This window comes from Panthera uncia, chromosome B4, assembly GCF_023721935.1.
Source record: "Panthera uncia isolate 11264 chromosome B4, Puncia_PCG_1.0, whole genome shotgun sequence".
NCBI lineage: Eukaryota > Metazoa > Chordata > Mammalia > Carnivora > Felidae > Panthera > Panthera uncia.
Window position 1 is genome coordinate 24,934,563 of NC_064809.1, and position 21,923 is coordinate 24,956,485.

The window sequence follows — 21,923 nt, forward strand, 5'->3', positions numbered from 1 at the left end:
TACACTAAGTAATTTGTTTTAGGAGAGAAAGACATATAAGTGCCTTCTAGAAATGTAAATAATCAAGACATGTTGGTGCAGGTTTCTCTCTCACGTATACAGGCATCTGTCATTAGCACAGGACAGTGGTTCTCAGACCTATGTGTACAGGAAAATCCCTAAAGGGTTCTTGTTAAAAATGCTGATTCCATTCCACCAGAGAATGAGAACCCATGTTTAGAAACACCACCTTAACTACATGGAGAAGAAGACCACAGCTGCCCACAGAGTCCCCCACACCTGGTAGATGGCCATGGCACAGTGTTCCTGCAATTGTTCGTTCTCACTATTTAGGTTCTTCACCAGATTTTCAATGATCCTTTCTGCTTTGATCGCAGCTCGGTAGTTTTCCTAGGAACACAGATTTAAATATTTATGTGTGTAAGACACGAATATTAAGTACCTGTCTATACTTACTAATAATTATGCCAAACAAACTTTCTTAATAAACACTAAAGTCCAAGGTTCACACAACTATATAAGAAGAGAATTTAGTCAACATTTTCAAAAATACATCACGTGGGTACCAACTTAATTAATGTTCTGTTAGTTTCATCTTCTTTAATAGACTGCTGACTTCTCAAAAAAAATCCTTAGCAGTCATGATAACCTTGAAAATTATTTTTCAACTAAAGAAAGTCAAGGTAAATGAAAGCAAGGGAAGCAGAGCTGGCTTGAGTACCTCTGATGCACATTCTTGCAATGTCCCTACCACTGGAATTAGCATGTTTTCATGAGACGTCTTCAGTAAGCGAGCCAACAAAGGAATGCCCCCAGCTTTACGAATGGCTTCTTTATTTGTGTAACTCTTACTGCAGCTCCACAATGCCAGAGCCCCACAGCGAGCCACTTCCACGTCTCTGGCATCATACAGACTCGATTGAGCCGGTTCTGCTGAACTCTTTCCACAGTCGAGTAGAGCGACCTACAAGAATAGATGAATATGATGTACATGGGAATCTTTAAAATAAAACAACATATCCCTCAATAGCTACAGGGTTGCTACCAAGATAATCTCCAACAAAAATAAGAATCCTTTACTGGGCACTTGGGTAGTTCAGTCAGTTAAGTTTCAGACCCTTGATTTCAGCTCATGTCACGACCTCACAGTTCATGAGTTCGAGCCCCACATTGGGCTCGTGCTGACAGTTCAGAGCTGCTTGAGATTCTCTTTGCCCCTCCCCCTCTCACGTGTGTGTGCTCTCTCTCAAAATAAAATAAACTTAAAAAACAATAAGAATACTTTTACAAATTAACTTTCATACTCCACATGAAAAACAAAGAAACAAAACACTTCAAAACACCTTCCTCCAAATTTGGGAGTGTTTACATTTCCTTTCTATAAGAAATTTAATCTCACCAAGATTGTATTTTCTTAACATAGCTATAATATATGCATTGGGAAGATTTGTAAACTATATCCTCAGTCCTGGTATCTCAGAAAACTAGAGTCCCTAAAGCCATTAGAACTTTCTGTGAGGACTGAATGGCTTGTATATTCTTAAAACCATGAGACCTCTTTGGAGAACATGGCTCCCCACCTGAGCTACCAAAACCAACCAATCCACATGGCACAGCTGCCAGGATCATTTCTTTCCTTTCTTTTCTTCTTTTTATTCCTTCCTTCCTTCCTTGCTTCCTTCCTTCCTTCCTTCCTTCCTTCCTTTTGCAATAACGAAAGTCACTGAAGACTTTAAGGGAAAGGCAATTTATATAGATAAGCAGTAGCTTATCTATATAAGTAAGGGTGCTCCAGAGGAAGTGAAGCCAGGGCACCCAGGGTTATCTCTACCCTGTGTGTGTCTAGTTCATTCTTCTCTCTGCAGGCCAGGTTCCATGGATATGTCCACATAATCATGACCACCATCTTGAGTTTAGTAAAGAGTAGTCCAGACTAAGTAGAGTCTCTGATTCCTAATTCCAAATTCCTGGGAGAGACATCTGTGGGACTGGCTTGAGTCAAGTGGACACTCATGGCCTAACTAGTTACAGCCCAAGGGAGGACATTTAGATGACTTTTCATTCTAAATTTTTTTTTAACGTTTATTTATTTTTGAGACAGAGAGAGACAGAGCATGAACGGGGGAGGGTCAGAGAGAGGGAGACACAGAATCTGAAACAGGCTCTAGGCTCTGAGCTGTCAGCACAGAGCCCGACGCGGGGCTCAAACTCACAAACTGTGAGATCGTGACCTGGGCCGAAGTCAGACGCTTAACCGACTGAGCCACCCGGGCGCCCCAGATGGCTTTTCATTCTAAAACAATGGGATGAACAGAGAGCAGACAGCTTGAAAACATGTGTCCCCAACAGTTATTCCCTTAGTATCTATAAATAATCTAAACTCTTCAGCTCTTGGATAAGGCCCTGTGTGACCACCATGGTCCCTCACTTTCACCTCCTACTACCCAGCCCATCTCATCTTAGGTCTAGCCACATTAGCCACTTGCGGTTTCCAAATACTCTGTTGTTTTCCAGTTCTGGGCTTTTATCAACACAGCTTCATCTTCCTGAACTGCCTTTCCCTGGTGTGTCTGCATGACAAATACCTACTCGCTTTTCAAGACTGAGCAAAGGTTGGGTACCTGGATGGCTCAGGCAGTTAAGCACCTGACTCGATTTCAGCTCAGGTCTTGATCTCACAGTTCATGAGATCAAACCCTGTGTCAGGCTGTGCACTGAGAGTGTAGAGCCTGCCTGAGATTCTCTCTCTCCCTCTCTCTCTCTCAAAATAAAAAAAACATTTTAAAAATTAAAGAAAAAAGACTCAGCAAAGGCAACATCTCCTTTAGGAAGGACAGCAGAGAGTTGACATCTTAGTGGCAGAGGGTGAGCTGATGACGATGTCCGCAGTACTCACCAGTTTGGTGATGCCCCCATAGCGTCTCACTGCCTGTCGGGCTCTTCTAAACTTGGCAACATTTGCGATTGTCTCAGCTGCCAAACACTTCAGACTCTTATGTGGAGAATCAAGTGTATTAACCATAACTGGTAAGCCCCCAAGGTCAACAATATTACGTCTGATTTGAGGATTATGACTGATTTCCTTCAGGATTTTTAATGAACCAATCTAAATGAGAAAAAGTAGTTAGAGGTGAAAATAAGTGTTTAACCAGCACAAGTTTTTAAAAAATTCCAAGTCTACTTAAAATCCTTCCCCAGTGAAGTTTTTTAAAGAAATACTTTCTATTCCCGGGTGTTACACGCATGTTCCTTATTGTCCCTCAATTATGTAAGCAAACATTCATCATTTAAGGAGCACATACTAATGGAAAGGAACCAGAAGATAAAGAAGAAAGGCAGAGATGCAAAGAGCAGCTAACAGTACAAGGAGCAAGTTATCAGTGATAATAGCAGACAAAGACAAGAAGTAGGCAGAAGTAGCAGGCACCTATTGGTAAAAAGAGAAGCACGAGAAGTTGTTTAGAAGGTTCGTCACCCATGTCAGGTAAGCCACTCACTTTACATTTGACTTCATCTGTATCAAGCAAATTTATTAAAACTTCAAGGCCTCCAACATCCCTGATTGCCAACTGGCAGGTCTCTTGTGCTAAGTTGAAATCCTTCATTGAACACAGTGCGATCACTGTAGCTGTCTGATTTCCTCCCTAGGAAGACACAATGCCACAGAAAGGTTAAATAAGGTCATGCTTCCATGGAAATTTACTTAATGGTTATGAATCCATGAACTGGGAAATGTGTCTCCCCCTACACGGCACATTAAATTTTTTTAAGTTCTCTGAGTGGGTTATAATTTGTTAAATGAATCATGTAGAGCTGAAGCATGAAAAAGCTTTACAGAGTATCATAAAACATTATTCCAATTAAGAGTCAACATTTAAAGGTGGTCTGTCTGCTTTAAACAGCTATGACATTAGGCGGTATTAGTACATTAAATAGAGTCAAGGGGCAAGCGTTGAGAGATCGACTGAGGAATGTAAGTTTTATGTAGAGGTAATAGGCAGTCCCTATAAGTTCTTGAATAGAGTACTGTGCAATCCAAACTGTGCCTGAAAATTATTCTTACAGATGTATGTGGAACAGTCTGGAACAGTCTTTCTGGAGAAAGGGAAACCCTGTGGGAAGCAGTATAACAGTCATGCTGGGACCGCGGTAGGTAGGGGAAGGGCTGTGGGGTGGGGAGTGAGGAGGCAATTCCATTAAGAACTGGAGATGACTCAGTGGGTTGATGAAGGAGAAAAAAAGAAGCCTTCAGTATCATGGGCAAAATGTTGGCCCAACGTAGAGAATCATGCAATCAACGTCTGCTTAGCTGATCACCAAATGTAAAGGGTAGTGGGGAACTGTTACTTTAAGGTAAAACAATCTAGGATATTAAACAACAAAGTAATGATTGATCAGTGAAACAAACCTGCCAGGAAATTATCATCAGAATTTACTGCAGGAATTCTTAGGCAATGTCCACTGATCGTTAATGCTTTGAAAATCATCTGAAGGACACAGCATAGTACCTATTACTTCTCCCGCTATTAAGACTAGGTGGTAAATAAGAGTTCCAGTATAAGTGCTGAAATAGTTTGTAGGAGCAATATTTCTAACAGAGCAAATAACAAAAGCAATATTTCTAACAGAGGTAAGAATAGACATTTTTGTAAAGTGTGGTCATGAAAGATGGCTTTGGATCTCTACTTCAAAACATAGTACCAATGGCCTCAAATAAACCTTTCTTTCCTTTTTGAGGAAAGACACCTACAAATTATGTTTATTCTCATTTGCTAATTATTACTTTATATTGCTACATCTATTATATATAAATGTACAGAGATATAGTCTATATACACTTAGCACAAAAATGGAAATTATATTCAAGCAGCCCAAGCCCCTCCTTCTATCACATATGTAAAACCTCTTGTGAATTCAGTAAAATGTATTCCTTTTAAAATAAGAAGCTGAAATAGAACTATAAGAACTTAAGCATCCAAAAGATGGAAAGGTTGAGACTTCAGCCTTTCCTCTTACCCTTCCAGAAAACTCCCTCTACATCTCTAAAAATGTTATGAACCACTATCCTGTGTTGACATCACTCTCATTGTCTGCTTTTCATACTAATTTTCTTTCTGGGTAATCCAGGCTGTCCACTATATTCAAGATCAAGTTTACAATGACAAAAGCCTTCATTTTATTATTTACATTTAAAATAGTAAGTTTTGTTCTTACAACTCATGTCTTTTTCTTGATATCAAGAGAAATTTTAACACCACCAATTTTCCTACAGTTGGTTTGAAATATAAAGCAGTAAATCCTTCATTTATTACTTTCAGTTTTATAATCTCCCTTGTTTGGGGGCACAGGACACCCCCCCCACACACACAAGCACTTAAAAACAGAAGCCAGGTATTTCATAAACCATAAAGAATAATCTAAATGCTAACCATAATTAAAGAAAATACTACAGAAAAAAAGCATTAAAAAAAAGAGAAAGAGAGAGAGAGGGAGAAAATTAATTTTAAAAGGCTCTTTTGTTGAATTTAAATGGTTAAAAAAAGAAAGTTACCCTGGGATGGATACCTGAAGGAACAGAGCTGGGCTCCCACATTAAAAGTTTGCCAATGCAAACCAAGAGCTTCAGATAGAGTTCTTTAGGCAGTGGCTTCAGACCCCAGCATGGCTTGAAAGCAAGAAGACGTCAAACAGCATGTCATACCTCAGTCAAGCCAAGGGAGTCCACCCACACCCGTCAGACTCTGAAGGAGAAAGTGCCGTCCCAGCATTCTCAGTTGTGCGTGATCAAGGACCTTCTTGACTGCTATTCTTGCACTGTGTTTTCTTTGGTAGTATTTTCCTACTTATACATTCAGCACAATCATTGTTTCCTATGTCACTTCAAGGTTTCTTACTTTTTCTCTTCTAGATTATTCCTACCTTTTGTGCTTTATTTCATTATATACATTGTAACCAGTGACATAAAATTTTTAAAGGGCCGTGTCATTTCAGCAGATGCCCAGAAAGGTACGATGTTATATTTTTCTGAATTATCTCTAAGCCAATTGTGAAGCCAAAGGATGGAAAATTTACATTTATCATGAGGAAGTTAGATCCTTCTAGAAAAAAAAATTCTGTAAATCATCAGCTTTTTCTGAAAATCTGGAAACATATTCATAGGCTTGAGAGATTTTTTTAGAACAGTTTTATATTAGGGAAAGTTAGTTTTTCCACATTTCAGGATTCAGTTCTACTCTTGTAGACCACACTCCCCAAAGGATTATAAATCTTTCAGAATGAATACCAGAGGAAAGGAGCCAAAATATTCAACATACAGAGCCGCAAATGTTAGCCAATTGCTATTCTTTAAATACCAGCTATGTCAAAGGATTTTCAAATGTTTGTTCTACTTTGACCAGATGCCATAAACATCTTACTAAGGAGAAGCAGTGCAAATATGCTTGTTTTTCAATTAAATCTCCCCGGAGAATGTAATTAGTTGCCAATACTTATTTTCACATTTTATCACATATTTGCATTTGTAAAGTTTTAAGAGCTGGAGAAAACATAGTAAAATATTATTTTACTAGCTTCTGAAGGGTTTTGAAGAATGCTTCCAATAAGCTTTTCCACTTCTTAAATTAATGCAAGTCTTTTGCTGGTTGTCTTCCTGCCCCTGCTTCTCCTCAGACATCTCTAGGCTCAGTGTGCCTTCTGATACTTTGTGGCTCGTGTTCCTTTCTATGACCAGGAAGCATTTGTTCCTTGTTACAATCACGTTTCAAACAGGCAAAAGTTGAATGAATGTTGCTTTCCCTCGTTTTTCTCAAAATTTCTTTTGGAAGGACAAGATCAATAGAGGACACGTTTCTAAATAATGTTTCTCGTGGTTTTAAATAGAACTTTTGAAATAAAGTAGTATTACCTTATCTGGTCTATAGGGTAATATCTACCTCCAACCCCCTTACTGCTGATAACAGAGAAATAAACATTTACTGAGTTGAGATGAAGAATGTATTCGAGACTAGATTAGGGGGCAAGCTGTCTCTGGTCATTTTTTTATTCTTGCATTCAAAAAATTTGCACACTTACTTTTCACCAAGTTCGAGGCCAGGCATTAGAGACATCCTGGTAAACAAAAACAGACATGGTCTTTGCCTCGTGGAGCTCATCAAATGTAGTAGAGAAGATTTTAATTTCTGAAGCCCATTCAAATAAACGAAAACTTGAAGAAGTGCTATGCAAACTTGCAATCAAGGACTCTGACTGGGTGGGGACAACAGGGGAGGTTTCCCTGAGGAATGTATGTCTGGACTGAAGTGTGGACAGAGTGGGAGACCTTCCCTGGTGAAGGAGGAGGGAAGTGATGAAAGGCACGCCAGTCAGAGGAATCAGTATTTGCAAAGGTTGATGGAGAAGCGGAACATGGCCTAACGAAGGCCAGTGTGGCTGAGACCCAGAGAGTGGGTGGTAGATGGTCCAAGATGAGCTGAAAAACTAGGTGGGCAAAGGCACCTGCCGGACCCATAGGCCAGGCTGAATATTTTAATCATTACTCTAAGACTGATAGGAAATATTCAAGGGTTATTGTTTTAGGGAAGGCAGAGAAGACCAACATGAGCTGAGTACATTTTTAGATCATTCTGGCTGAAGAGGCCCCTGGCTAGACAGGGCAAGTGGGACACGTGGAGAGCAGCTCTCCAGAGAAGAGCTAACCGGGATGGAGAGCTCAAGGTGACTCATCATGTGTCATAAAGACTTCAAATAAATTGGCTCAGAAAAGGAGACTATAAAACTAGTAGACGAAACTCTGATGGGCTCCACGCTCACAGGGCCACCATTTGGAGCTTACTGTCCGAGTCCCACATGACGACCGGAAGAGAAGGCAGGCAGAGGCACAATCAGGAGTGGAGGCTCCTCTTCTGTTCCCCACTGTCTGCAATCAAGGGGCAGTGGATGAGACCCAGTGAGGTGAAACAGCCATCACATGGCTATCCAGCTGGCTTTCAATGTTCTCGGCATTTTTGCCTCTGAACATGCTGCTCAGAGAGCAAGAAAAGTGAAGCTCTGCCAGTGACTGTTTATTAATGATGACAGAGGGCCTGGCATCCAGCACAGAGGTTGGCCTACATATACTCTCATCTCCCAGGCTCAGGAACGGGAAAAAGTCAATGCTCAAAGAGAGTGGCATATGACTATGTTAAGTCAAGGTAGTAAAGTATATTGCTTTGCTTTCTGTTTATTTGCAAACCTATTTTATCCTGATGATTCAGCACTCATAAACCTGAGACTCAAGAGAGGAGACTCAAGAGATCTCCAAGAAAGAAAATAAGAAAATACTGTTCCAGAAGAAAAAAGAAATTAGACTCAGATTTTTGTATTACAAGCTTGCTGAGAATTTTTATTAGGAATGGGTAAGGAACAATGCAAGCATTCCCTACGCATTCCTTTTAAATACCCATGGAACATTTACAGACATAGACAATCTGCTGGAATGCCCTAGTCACTGCAATGAGGAAAAATCTGTAGCAAATATAACTGCATTCCTAAAAAGATTCAGAAGAATACACTGAATAATTATGATAATTAATAAAAATAGCTCAGTAGAGTGACCAGATATAAGGGCAGCATTCAAAAATTAGTAACTCCTCATACACTAAGGATAACAAATCAAAATGTGTAATTTGAAAAATGTTCCCATGAAGGGGCGCCTGGGTGGCTTAGTCGGTGAAGCCTCTGACTTTGGCTCAGGTCATGATCTCTCAGTTCATGGGTTCAAGCCCCATGTCGGGCTCTGTGCTGACAGCTCAGAGCCTGGAGCCTACTTTGGATTCTATGTCCTCCTCTCTCTCTGCCCCTCCCCCGCTTGTGCTCTCTCTCACTCTCAAAAATAAATAAACATTACAAATTTTTAAAATTGTATCCATTTGTCAGTTGATGCACATTTAGGCTCCTTCCATAATTTGGCTATTGTCGAAAGTGCTGCTATAAACATTGGCGTACATGTGCCCCTAGCATCAGCATTCCTATATCCCTTGGTATGATGCTAAGTGAAATAAGTCAGGCAGAGAAAGATAGATACCATCCGTTTTCACTCATATGTGGATCCTGAGAAACTTAACAGAAGACCATGGAGGAGGGGAAGGGGAAAAAAAAAAAGTTACAGAGAGGGAGGGAGGCAAACCATAAGAAACTCTTAAATACTGAGAACTGAAGGTTGATGGGGGTGAGGGAGAGGGGAAATTGGGTGATGGGCATTAAGGAGGGCAACTGTTGGGATGAGCACTGGGTTACTGTATGGAAACCAATTTGACAATAAATTATATTAAAAAATAAAAAGTAGGGGCGCCTGGGTGGCGCAGTCGGTTAAGCGTCCGACTTCAGCCAGGTCACGATCTCGCGGTCCGTGAGTTCGAGCCCCGCGTCAGGCTCTGGGCTGATGGCTCGGAGCCTGGAGCCTGTTTCCGATTCTGTGTCTCCCTCTCTCTCTGCCCCTCCCCCGTTCATGCTCTGTCTCTCTCTGTCCCAAAAATAAATAAAAAATGTTGAAAAAAAAAATTAAAAAATAAAAAATAAAAAAATAAAAAGTAAATAAAAAAATAAAAAATAAAAATAAAAAATAAAAAAAAATTTTTAAATGTTCCATGCTAGTATTAGCAAAATAATAATAACAAAAATATCTAGGAGTAAATTTCACAAGAAATATGTTGAAAATATATGGAAAAGAAGCTATTAAGTTTTAATAAAATTCACAAAAATTTAAAAATAAATGAATGGCCATACTATGTTCCTGAATAGGATAACTCAATTTTACTAAAAACTGCAAACCTGCAACTATATGGTTAATTAATCTTTGACAAAGCAGGAAAGAATATCCAATGGAAAAAACACAGTCTCTTCAACAAATGGTATTGGGAAAACTGGAGAACTAAATGTAAAAAAATGAAACTGGACCACTTTTTTACACCAGACACAAAAATAAATTCAAAATAGATGATAGACCTAGATGTGAGACAGAAAACCATTAAAATCCTAGAGGATAACATAGGTAGTAACCTCTTTGACATTGGCTGTAACAATTACTTACTAGAGAGATCTCCTGAGGCAAAAGGAAATAAAAGCAGAAATAAAACAGGGACTTAATTAAAAAAAAAAAGTTTCTGCACAGTGAAGAAAACAATCAACCAAACTAAAAGGTAACCTACTGAATGGAAGATTTTTACAAATGACATATCTGATAAAGGGTTAGTATCTGTCCAAAATATATAAAGAATGTATAAACTCAACACCCAGAAAACAAACAACCTAATCTAAAAATGGACAGAAAATATGAACAGATATTTCTCCAAAGAATACATATAGATGGCCAATAGACACATGAAAAGATGCTCAAAATCACTCAGCATCGGGGAAATACAAATCAAAATTACAATGAGACATTACCTCACACCTGTCAGAATGGCTAAAATTAACAACACAGGAAACAAGAGGTGTTGGCAAGGATGTGGAGAATGGGGAACATTCTTGCACTCTTGGAGGCAATGCAAACTGGTGCAGCCACTGTGCAAAACAGTATGGAGGCTCCTCAAAAAGTTAAAAATAGAACTACCTTATGAGCCAGCAATTGCACTACTAGGTATTTACCCAAAGGCTATAAAAACACTAATTCAAAGGGATATATGCACCCTGAAGTTTATAGCAGCATTATCAACAATATCCAAATTATGGAAAGAGCCCAAATGTCCATCGACTGATGAATGGATAAAGAAGATGTGGTGTGTGTGTGTGTGTGTGTGTGTGTGTATACACACAAACACACTATGGAATGTTACTCAGCCATCAAAAAGAATGGAATCTTGCCATTTGCAATGATGTGGATGAAGCTAGAGAGTATTATGCTAAGTGAAATAAATCAGAGAAAAACAAATACCATATGATTTCACTCATATGTGGGATTTAAGAAACAAAACAAATGAACATAGAGGGTAAAAAAGAGAGGAAAACCAAGAAACACACTCTTAACTATAGAGATCAAACTAATGGCTACCAGAGGGGGTGGGGGGGTTAGATGGATTAACTAGGTGATGAGAATTAAGGAGGGCACTTGTGATGAGCACCACGTGTTGTATATGTGTTGAATCACTAAGTTCTACACCTGAAACTAATATTACACTGTCATTAACTGAAATTTAAATAAAAACTTGAAAAAAATTGCAATTTATCCAAAAGTAATTTGTACATTCATGTAGACCAACCAAAATCCCCAACAGCATTTTTAAGTTTTTTTAAACTTGATTTTCAGCTTTTCTAAAAATGATCTGGAATGGAAAATATGCAAGAAGTAGTTTTAAAATTTTTAAGAAAACTCTCTGGCCAATCAAATATTAAAATATATGAAAGTTACAGTAATTAAAATAGCATGGAACTGGCATAGGCGCATCCAAATAACTCAATGTAATAGTGAAAGATCCAGAAACAAATTATCACATATGAGATGACTATTCAATAAAGACAGCATCTCAGATCATTAGAAGAAAGAGTAGATGAACCAATAATCTGTGTTGATACAACTGACAATCCATCAAAGAAAAAAAAATTAGATCCCTACCTCACACTATACATAAAGTGAAATCCAGTTGGGATCAAGATCTGAACCTTTTTTTAAGCTATAAAACTATCAGAAGGAAATAGAAAAAAATTTTGTTCTCTTGGAATGGCTTCAGAAAAACCTTCCCAGCTCCTAAGACACAAAACTCTTAAGTCAGGAAAGAAACAGTCAAAATATTTATTAATGTACAATTTTAAAGTTTCCAAACAAAAGAGCAGATAAAAAGACATGACAGAGAGAAAATATTCACAAATAATATAACAAGGGACTAATTTTCATTGATAATCAAAAGACAACCACAGGAAAATAGGCAAGGTATCTAATCCAATGGCGTTTAGACTCATGAAAGTATTTACCAACCTCATTAGTGATCAGGAATATGCAAATTCAAACAACATACATTCTCCCATCCCGATTAGAATTGGCCAAAATAAAACATAAAAAGAGACTGTAGATTAGTGAGAATTTGTACCAACGAATCTTATTTTTAGGTAAACTATTTTAATACCCTGAAAAGATTTTAAGAACATCGATGCCTAGACCCCACTTCAGAACAATCTGTTTAAAACCTCCATGAATGGTACCTGGGCATCAGGGCCCTTGTTTTGTTTTGTTTTGTTTTTTTAGGAGCCTGGCTGATTTCATTCTGTTTGGCATATTACTAATTGAGTGTAAATTGACATTTGCTTTGTGTCAGGAACTATCAAAAACTTTTTCATATAATCCAAGCTTGGTTGATTTATTACTTCTCTTGAAATTTAAAAAATTTCATTGTAGTACCTCTCAAACTTTCCTGGGCATATATTCTTTCTTGTTTAAAATAGCTTTATTGAGGAGGAAATCATATGCAAAAACACTGTACATGTTTAACGTACACAATTTCATGAGTTTGGGCATATGCATACACCCGTGAAGCCATCACCACAATCAAGGTAACAGACACATCCATCACCTCCAAAAGTTTTCTCATGCCTCCTCCCTTTTTGTGGCATTAACACTTACCATAGGATCAAATACTCTCTTACATTTTTTTAAATGCATAATACAGTATTGTTAACTATCAGCACTATGTTGTAGGGCTCTCTAGAGCTTTTTCATTTTGTGAAACTAGAATTTTATACCCATTGAACAACACCTCCACCTTAGAACTATTGAAATTTTAAATGTACATAGTCTTTGACCCAAGCAATTCGACATCAAAAAGACTCTATCCTACAGAAACAGTATACATATCCAAAGAATACGTAAAAACATTTGTTCCAGCAACACTGTAATAATAAAAATTGACATGGGGGACAAGGGAAAAAGTTATCAGTAAGGGAGCTGGTATGTAAATTATTGATACATACATATAATAAGATGCTATGTGGTAATTAAAAGGACTGTGGCAGATATGGAAGATCACCAAGAAAACACAAAATATAAAAAGCAAAATATAGAGCAACATAGTATGACTTCATTTTGTGTATAAAAATTATATATGTGTGTGTGTACATATATATATATATACATGTGTATCTGTGTGTGTATATATATATATATATATATGAAACATCTGGAAAAGGTCTTTCCCTTTTATTCTTTGGCATGGCTTAAATATTCACCAAGGGTATGTGTTAATGGGTTATTTTTATAAGATTTTAATATTATTTTTTAATGTTTATTTATTTTGAGAAAGAGAGAGCACTAGCAGGGGAGGGGCAGAGAGAGAGGGAGAAATCCCAAGTGGTCTCTATGTCATCAGCACAGAGCCTGACTCAGGGCTCAATCCCACGACTGTGAGATCATGTCCTGAGCCAAAACCAAGAGTGAGATGTTCAACTGACTGGGCCACCCAGGAGCCCCCATAAGATTTTAGCACTTTAAGTACCGAAGGGAGATAAGGAAGGACTAGAAGAGGAACACAGGCTTCAGCCATATGTGTCACAGAAATATCAGGAGGCCACACCTACCAGAGAGCAGGGGTGGGTAAAGGGGCGCAGCCCTTGCCAGTGGGAAGAGCAAAGGCTAGTGGACCAAAATGGACCTGGGCTTTAATGTTTGCCCTACAAATATGCAATTTCTAAAAATGAGTACAACAGAAGTGTATACATGCAAAATGAAAGATCACTTATACCAAATCTGGTACCTTTTACTCCTTAACCCTTACATTTATAAATTCTTCAGTGTGCAAACTTCTATAATAGGACACGACTATGTGTTTTTAGAATAAAAATCAAAGCAGTCTAGGGGCACCTGGGTGGCTCAGTTAAGCATCCAACTTTGGTTCAGGTCATTGATCTCGCGGTTTGTGGGTTCGAGCCCCGCATTGGGCTCTGTGCTGACAGCTCAGAGCCTGGAGCCTGCTTCAGTTTCTGTGTCTCCCTCTCTCTCTGCCCCTACTCTGCTCATGCTCTGTCTCTGTCTCTCAAAAATAAATAAATGTTTAAAAAAAAAAAAAGGTAAAGCAGTCTAGAGCATTATATAAACTGGGAACTAGGCAACACTACTTTCCTCCAATTTATTTAGCCTCTCAAATCAATTTGGGGGAAAGTGTACTTTGAGGAACAAAAAATAGTGTTGCTGCAAATCCATCAGGCAACACATTCCCCCCAAAGATCTATTACATTTCCAGATTACATAAAACTAAACAGAACGTCACATAAAACTTAGATGGCAAAATTCTTTCCAATCAAAAATCTTACGAATAGCTAGATGGGCAATGTGTAATATATAATTATGGTCTAGCTGGGTGAGCTTACAGTATCCATTTATGAATGAATGCATGAATGAATGAATGAATGAGATAGGGCTTAAAAGACCTCCCTGGAGATTCTTAATAGTGTCGTTTTTCAGCAGTTAAGTTGATGTGGTTATATAATGAATGCTAGCTAATGGTGGTATAAACTATTATGATTTAGTAGCATTATATTATCATACTTTTCCAATTATGTTTGCCCTTCTCCACTCTTGTTTATGATAGTCAAGAGGCAAAAATAATTTATAGCTCAAAAACTATAACTAAGGTTATTAGTTTATTTGTAGAGTACAGATTCCTCTGTGGAGATGGGAGCCTCTCCATTATTTTCATCGCCTTCTTTATAATAAAAATAAAAAGGGATAAATTTTTTGTGGGCAATATATAAACATACAAGTTAACACACATCTCAACCCAAATACTTAAATTGTGTTGTCTTACGCTGCATTATTTAAGAAAACATAAATGCAAACTCTGCTAAGTAGGGATTTTTTTAGATGATGCAATTTAAAATATTTGTAATTTCTGGTGCCTGGATGGCTCAGTTGGTTAAGCATCCGACTCTGGCTCAGGTCATGATCCCACGGTTCATGGGTTCAAGCCCCACATTGGCTCTGTGCTGACAGCTCAGAGCCTGGAGCCTGCTTCAGATTCTGTGTCTCCTTCTCTCTCTGCCTCTCCCCCACTCATGCTTTGCCCCCCGCTTCTCTCTCATATAAACATTTAAAAAAATTTAAATAAAATATTCATAATTTCTAACAGATAGTGTTTTTTTTTTTAAAGCACAAAACTCCTACTCTTAATGTCATGGAGACTTTTTTTAAAGTTAACCCACATCAATATAATACCATATGTATTAACTTAAAGACCATTTCTTAGAAAGGTGGTAGTAATTTTCCTTTCTTACTGGCTTTTATTTGCATACATAAACAGTGAACATTACTTCTATTTTTGAAAGATTCTGTTGAGCATGAATAACACCATACTATCACAGTCTTCTCCATCTCTTTAAGTAAAACCTAGCAAAAGAGCACACTCTCATACCGCCTTCCAAAAATGAACATTGAATTCCTTTGTTAAGAAATGCTCTGTTTAATTAGTCTCTTACTTAAATGAAGAAAACCAAGGGAGAGAAAATACGAACATACAACAGCAAGGTCTGCAGGCCTGCTGGGCCCTGAATTTCTTGACAGAAGGACAGAATAACCAGGCAACGGGCAATAAAGATAGAGGCCTGGGCGCCAGCCTGGCCCACAGCCGCCTTGCCTTCTGTGTGGGCCAGAGTGAACTATTTCTCAGCTTTTCCACCAATGAAACAAGGATCACACTACCTACCCCTCCATACCCAAAACCCGAGTAATGGGAAAGGAATTTAATTAACTATAATTGATTGCAAAGTACATCAAATTCCTGCAATGAAAAATCATATAAGTCCCAATTACCACTTAGAAGAACTTGTTAACCAATTAAGGTAGTTGTGTGTGTGTGTGTGTGTGTGTGTGCGCGCGCGCGCGTGTGTGTGTTTAATCAGTTCATGAAAGACGATTAAGGAATTGAACGCCACAAAAGTATTCTTTAACAAAGGTTTTGAAAATTTCAAAATGTCTCTGGAGCAAATTCCCTTCCAGAGTGGAAATCTAAAACATGCCAAGGACGGAGCCTGGAGTGTCTCTTGGGAAGGCCTGTGGAATTTCTGAGGTGATTCTTTGAGAAGTTACTGTGAAGTAGGGTCCTGGTCACTGCTAAGCTGGGGGAGCCACCAAGTACCTTCACCTGTCATGGTCTGAGAAATATGAATTTGTGAATACATAACAGAACAGGAGAATAACAAGCAAGACCCCAGCTCACAGGAAAGGTGAAATCAACACCAGTGTTTTATGAATTTGATCACATACGATAAATAAATTAGGAACTACCCCTCACCTACACATGGTGGGGGGGGGGGGTTGGGAGAGGATAAATGTGACGTGATGCCCAGCTGTGATCATAAGCTGCCACTCAGCAGCCGATGAGAGCCATTCTCCATGGAGGGACACATGTTCAGATAACGTCACCATCCCCTGGGACTCAGGAACAATGATCGCATGGTCTCAGATGCAAGAATGATACCACATTTATGAATTTAGATTAAAAAGCCCATCATTCCCTGATTTCATAGCTAGCGCCTTATGGTTTGCGTGTGTAGGAGTTTTCAATTTGGAAGGAAACTTACTTTAAAAATAAATCTTTTTCTCTTTTTACTTCAAACTTTCCTATTCATCTTTCTTTAGTTTTTTTTCCCTACTAGCTGATTGTGTAAAATTACCAAATAAAATGTTACTTTCCTTAAGTATTTTTTTAAAAAGGCCGATGAAGCAATCTGTTTGTAAGATGGCAAACTAACATTTATGGAAAGACTGTCAGTGTAGCATTGGAATTTTGATCTAAAAATATTGCCTTGGTTGTACTAACTTGAGTGGGAGGCAGCTGCTTTCTGATTAGCTATTAAGAGGTCCTATTTGACCATGAATAAAAAAAACCAAACCCAGCCCACATGCCCCACACATTTATTGCCTGAGCTCCTGAAGCAGTAGTTCAATTTCTAACGAATATTGTGAGCTCCAGTCCTTTATTTCCAACTACGGTATAGGAGTTTCTGTTGGGTATTTCACGCTCTTCAAACTTCATCTGCCCCAACCAAAGCCTCCTCATAAACTGGCCTGCTTTCTTTCCCATCCATTTCTTTGCTGCCTCCAAGGACATTATCCTATTCGAAGCCCCCTTGTCACTGGCCTTCTGCCTCTTCCCACTCCGATTCATTCTACATACCACCTGCTGCTGGACAATGCTTTCTAAAGCATTGCTTTCATCATCCTGGTCCCCTGGCTGGACTCTGATCAAAATCCCAGGTGTAGAAAGAGGCATCCTGCAGGGAGGAGTCACAACTGGGGAAATGGCCCTGGGGATTAACCCTAGATTCTTCCATTATTGCCTGCCGCAAGGACTCAGGAATAAGACCAGCTGAATGAAGCACATCAGAGGAGGGGCAGATGTCTACAAACCTGCTTGCTAATAATCCCCCATCTGAGCCTGGAGCTGATGCCAGGACAACACTGACATCTTATCCTCAAGTGACAAGGAAATGCCTACGGGGGAGATAAAGCATGATTCTAGACCCAGCCTCTGAAATCCCTTCCAACTACCTAAAGTCTGACCAACCACATTCTTGGCATCACTCTATAGTCTCCTCAGTTTTCTCTTGGATTTACTTATCGTGTAGTATTGAGTTCCAGACCCAGACCTCCTTCAATCCACATAGAAAATGGATTTCGTAGGCTTGCAACCCTGTGTCCAGAAATTCAGTCTTTAGTTTAATGATACACTAAGGTGTATGAAATGCAGATCTACTTATGGTGACAACCTTTCAATATTTTATCTCACTTTACTGAAGAGAACCTGTTTGTATTAATTTATAACATTTAATACTTGTGACTAATAAATCCACATTTCCAAACAAAATAAAATTCAGCAACTCTCCTCCTATTGCACAAAGGGGTTCTCCATATAACTGACTTAGTAATGGGTAAAGCTTCTGTATCTTTGCAGAATTATTTTCACACTACCTTTACAGATTACTGTGGGACATACACTTGAACCATCTTCCCAGTCACTGGAATAGATCCAAAGCGAAACATTTTATTGCAAGATTTTAAAGCAGCCCTGGCCAGGGGAGAAAATAATATCCATATAAAGCTAGCAAATACAGCAATAAAATAGCATATCTACAAGGAGAAAGGGAGCAGGAAAAGGAGGAGAGAGGAAAGTAAGGGAAGGTGGGAAAGACCGTGAACAGCAGGAGGAACAGCTCTGGCTCAGAAGGAAAAACTGCTCTCAAGGAACTGAGCGTGAAGAACAGCACAGCCCAGCCCCTTGGGAACCTCATTCTCTCCCCATCACACTTTCTAAGCGGAGGGCAAGCCTGTGCTCACTGGCTAGGCACCCTGCAAGACACAGCAATGAGTTTAATTCGGTCTTTCCATTCAAGTAACTGACGCGACAGACAAGCTGAACAATAAAGATAACAAGGCAGAATGTAAGTGTTTCTCACTAAGGAAGCTGAAGAGGTGGTTTATTGCTTCATTTAGAATTAGGGCATAGAGTCATCAGTTCCGTGTGTGGGGGGAGGGGAGAAGTTGGAAGGTTGGTGAGTAAAAATGCAAAGTCTTCATTAGTTTAAAAATTAAATTGTGTTCTAAAAATCCAGATTAAAAGAATATATACATACATAAAACTTGTAAGTTGAAATGAATGTATGTCAAAGCCAAATAATTAAATACAAACTCCCTTTACTTACATGCCAAGATCTGAGCTCATAGCTCTGGATAAATAACAAGCTATAGTTCATTGACCTGTTTGGGTATTAATGAGCTCTTCGAATTTTTTTCAGCAATCACTTGGAAAATGGTAAGTAGAAAGTCGGTTCAACATTAACATTTTTCTGCTAGTGTAAGTCTACATTTAAGGCATAATTTTGCAAATTAAAATGTCAGGTGTATTTATTTTGAGATTATCTAGAGACATACAATTTTGCATTTCTTGGACATTTAATATCCTTTTGTGTCCCCATATAAAACATTTATCTGTGTCAAAAAGCCCAAAACCACTTGTAGATACTTTTTCTTTTGCTGGCTATGTTAAGAATATCTACCTGTGGGAACTATAATAATTCCCAGCAATTTACTGTCTGGCCAAAAGTATCACATTTGCACATGATTTATTGATGAATAACTTGTGCAAGCTTAAGTAGCACTTCATCAATACATGTTTTCCTTAGCTGTTCTGGGACAGAAACAGTGCATCCCTTTCTGGCCTAATATTATATAGACTTATCCTAAATAGTTGAAAAACTCAAGATAGTTATTCAATAGTCAGGCTATTATGAGAAACTCTCATTGCCATGTTCACTGGGAGCTTATGATTAAGGATGTCACTCACTACCACACTCACTGTCTGCTCCATTAAGCCCTCAGAGAGAAAATTCTTTCTGCTCTTAGTACCAGGATCAGTTACACACATTGGCAACTGGGCCGTTTTTACCTTATGATGGTAAGAGTATTTCCCTCACTGTATTAACTCACTGCATTTCCTCCTTTTTATTGGTTGCTAGAAAATGTGAAGCAAAAATTGAAGGGCCAGCTGTGCAAGTCAAGAAGATTCCATACCATATGTTGTCTACAGTAATAATATGTAATAGAAATCATTAATGCTAACAAGTATCGAGTACTTTCTGTTAAGCACTTTACATGTTAGATTTCACTTAATATTCATAATAATACTAAAACATGAGAACATTTCTTTTGCCATCTTGACTGATGAGAAAACTGAAGTTTAGAGAGGTTAGCCAACTCCCTCAAGGCTACTGAGTTAGTAGAACACCGACTCCATTAAAGTCTTTCCAACATGGAAGACTGCTCTGTTAGTCTGCCTCCTGGTCCATCCATGCATCTTCCCTGTTGAGTCTTTATTTCCTTTGACTAAGGAAATAAAGTTAATAGAAAAGAATTCTTTGGAAAAACACCAGGGCTCTTCCAATCTCCTTCCAAAAAGGTATGTCCAAGCCACAATGTCCATCTGGCTCAAGCTACTTAAGTGTGGGGTGGCAAAGTTCTCTGATGCCATTTTTCCCCCAGAGTGACATGTGCTTTATGAAGACAGGAGAGATCATGGGAAGATCCATGGTTCAGTAAAGGATCAGGAAGGTCTCCTGAGTCTGGACGTTGGTGCTATGTGTGCTCAGTGGGGCCACTGTGTTGACTGCATGGTTTGTGTACAAAGACGCCTGCCAAGGGGTTGTGCACGACCATGGAGTTTGAACTCCAGCCTGTGCTCCAGATAGGGTTTCTAAATTCCCGACAGAGACATGAATATTCAAGATCAGAGAATAAGAAATCAAAATACCCTCCCAATTCTGTGGAATTCTTAAAATAGTAAGTTATTCCATGTTTTTTCCCCAAATTTTACTTATATGTTTTTAGGTATTAATGATGACCATAATGGTGAAGAATTTCCATAATAATAAACAGTAAGTCACTTTTTGTGATAGAGATACTAAAAATTTCAGAGGTTTTTCTGTTAAAAAAATACCCAAACCAGGGGTGCCTGGGTGGCTCAGTCAATTAAGCGTCGACTCTTGGTTTCAGTTCAGGTCCGATCTCACGGTTTGTGAGATTGAGCCCCACATTGGGCTCTGTGCTTGGGATTCTCTCTCTCCCTCTTTCGCTGCCCCTCCCCCCTCTCAAAAATTAACTAAACATTAAAAAAACAAAGTATATCTACTACAGTAACATGTAAAAATGATCTCCACCTGATAGCTGATAACACTAAAAGAGGGAGACATTACCACAAATAAATGCCAAATGGAAGTCATTTTAAATATTGAAAGATGATGTAAAAATATTTACTATTTATAAGATATTATTCTTAAATTAAGTTTTAAAACAAAGCATTAACTGTCTATTCCAATAGTCTTGATTTTTGTTTCACGACAAATACACCAGACACACACAACAAATTCTTCATTTTGCATTGCATTTTGCATTGGCATTGGTCAAATGCATCTTGCATTTTGCATTGACATTGGTCAAATTGTTAGGAGGCTTTCAAAAGCATAGCCAAGGTGGGCATTAAGGTTTGCTTCACAGAAGCTCATATCCTTTTTTAATGATGAAAATTTCATCTGCTTGCCCAGATTCCAGTTTGGCCATTGAAATCTATGTTGCAATGGAGAATTAGAATACTTTTTCCCAATTTCCCAATTTCTTGACTAAGTTTCCTTGGGATTCAGGATTCAGGAAAACATAGAAATTTTTTTTCTGAGAAATGCAGGGAATTGCAGCTGGGGCCATGCTAAGAAAAGGGGCATATTTTTCTTGCAAAAAGAACTTTTTCAGCTACAATCTTGTGTCCATGCAGAAGACTTTTGTCGAATTCACAAAAATGTTCACATAAACTATTTTACCTGTCAGCTTGGAAGGACCTCAAAGGCACCAGGAAAGTATCCTTAAGTAATTTGGGAGTCACATACACATCTTTACATATGCAAAGCCACTGGCAAATGCCCTTGGTTCATCTGATCAAAGACCTAGGAAGCTAGAGGAAACTAAGAGCTAAGTAAAAATGTTATTTTTACAAGTGCTTCTGAACTACAGCTTTAGACATGGCCTACCTAGACATTATCAATATCAACGATCTATTAACATTAATCTGGGTTTTGGCAAATCATTTGTCTTGCCCTGCCCCCATTCAAGTCTTAAATACATTATATAGACCATTATTATGTAACATGTTTTCACATATGTTGAGAGTAATGGAAATGGACCAATACATATTTTAAGCAACTACAATGTACCAAACACTATGCTGCATCTTTCAAATATGTATTTCCAATGCTAAAGTTATCTTACAGGACAGGTATTAATTTTATTCCATGGGTTAAGAAAAATAAGGCTCAAAACTATAACCAAAAGCCACACTGCTAAGTGACACGGCCTAAAATTTATTTGTAGTACAACTTCAAAACTCCATGCTCTTGCCACCACACCATACCACAAATTGTAAAAG

At 38.5% G+C, this 21,923-nt stretch overlaps 1 protein-coding gene across 3 annotated transcripts in view; it reads right to left on the bottom strand.

The window, feature by feature from the left end:
* Nucleotides 1-21,923, bottom strand: part of ODAD2 (outer dynein arm docking complex subunit 2) — a 178,692-nt gene that overhangs the window by 121,244 nt on the left and 35,525 nt on the right. For all 3 annotated transcript variants that reach the window (XM_049626936.1, XM_049626937.1, XM_049626938.1), the window contains 4 exons: nt 3,498-3,644; nt 2,897-3,106; nt 722-964; nt 280-390 (listed from right to left, as the gene is read on the bottom strand). In XM_049626936.1, the coding sequence (XP_049482893.1) occupies nt 280-390; nt 722-964; nt 2,897-3,106; nt 3,498-3,644 (711 nt within the window). The remainder of the gene's footprint in view (nt 1-279; nt 391-721; nt 965-2,896; nt 3,107-3,497; nt 3,645-21,923) is intronic.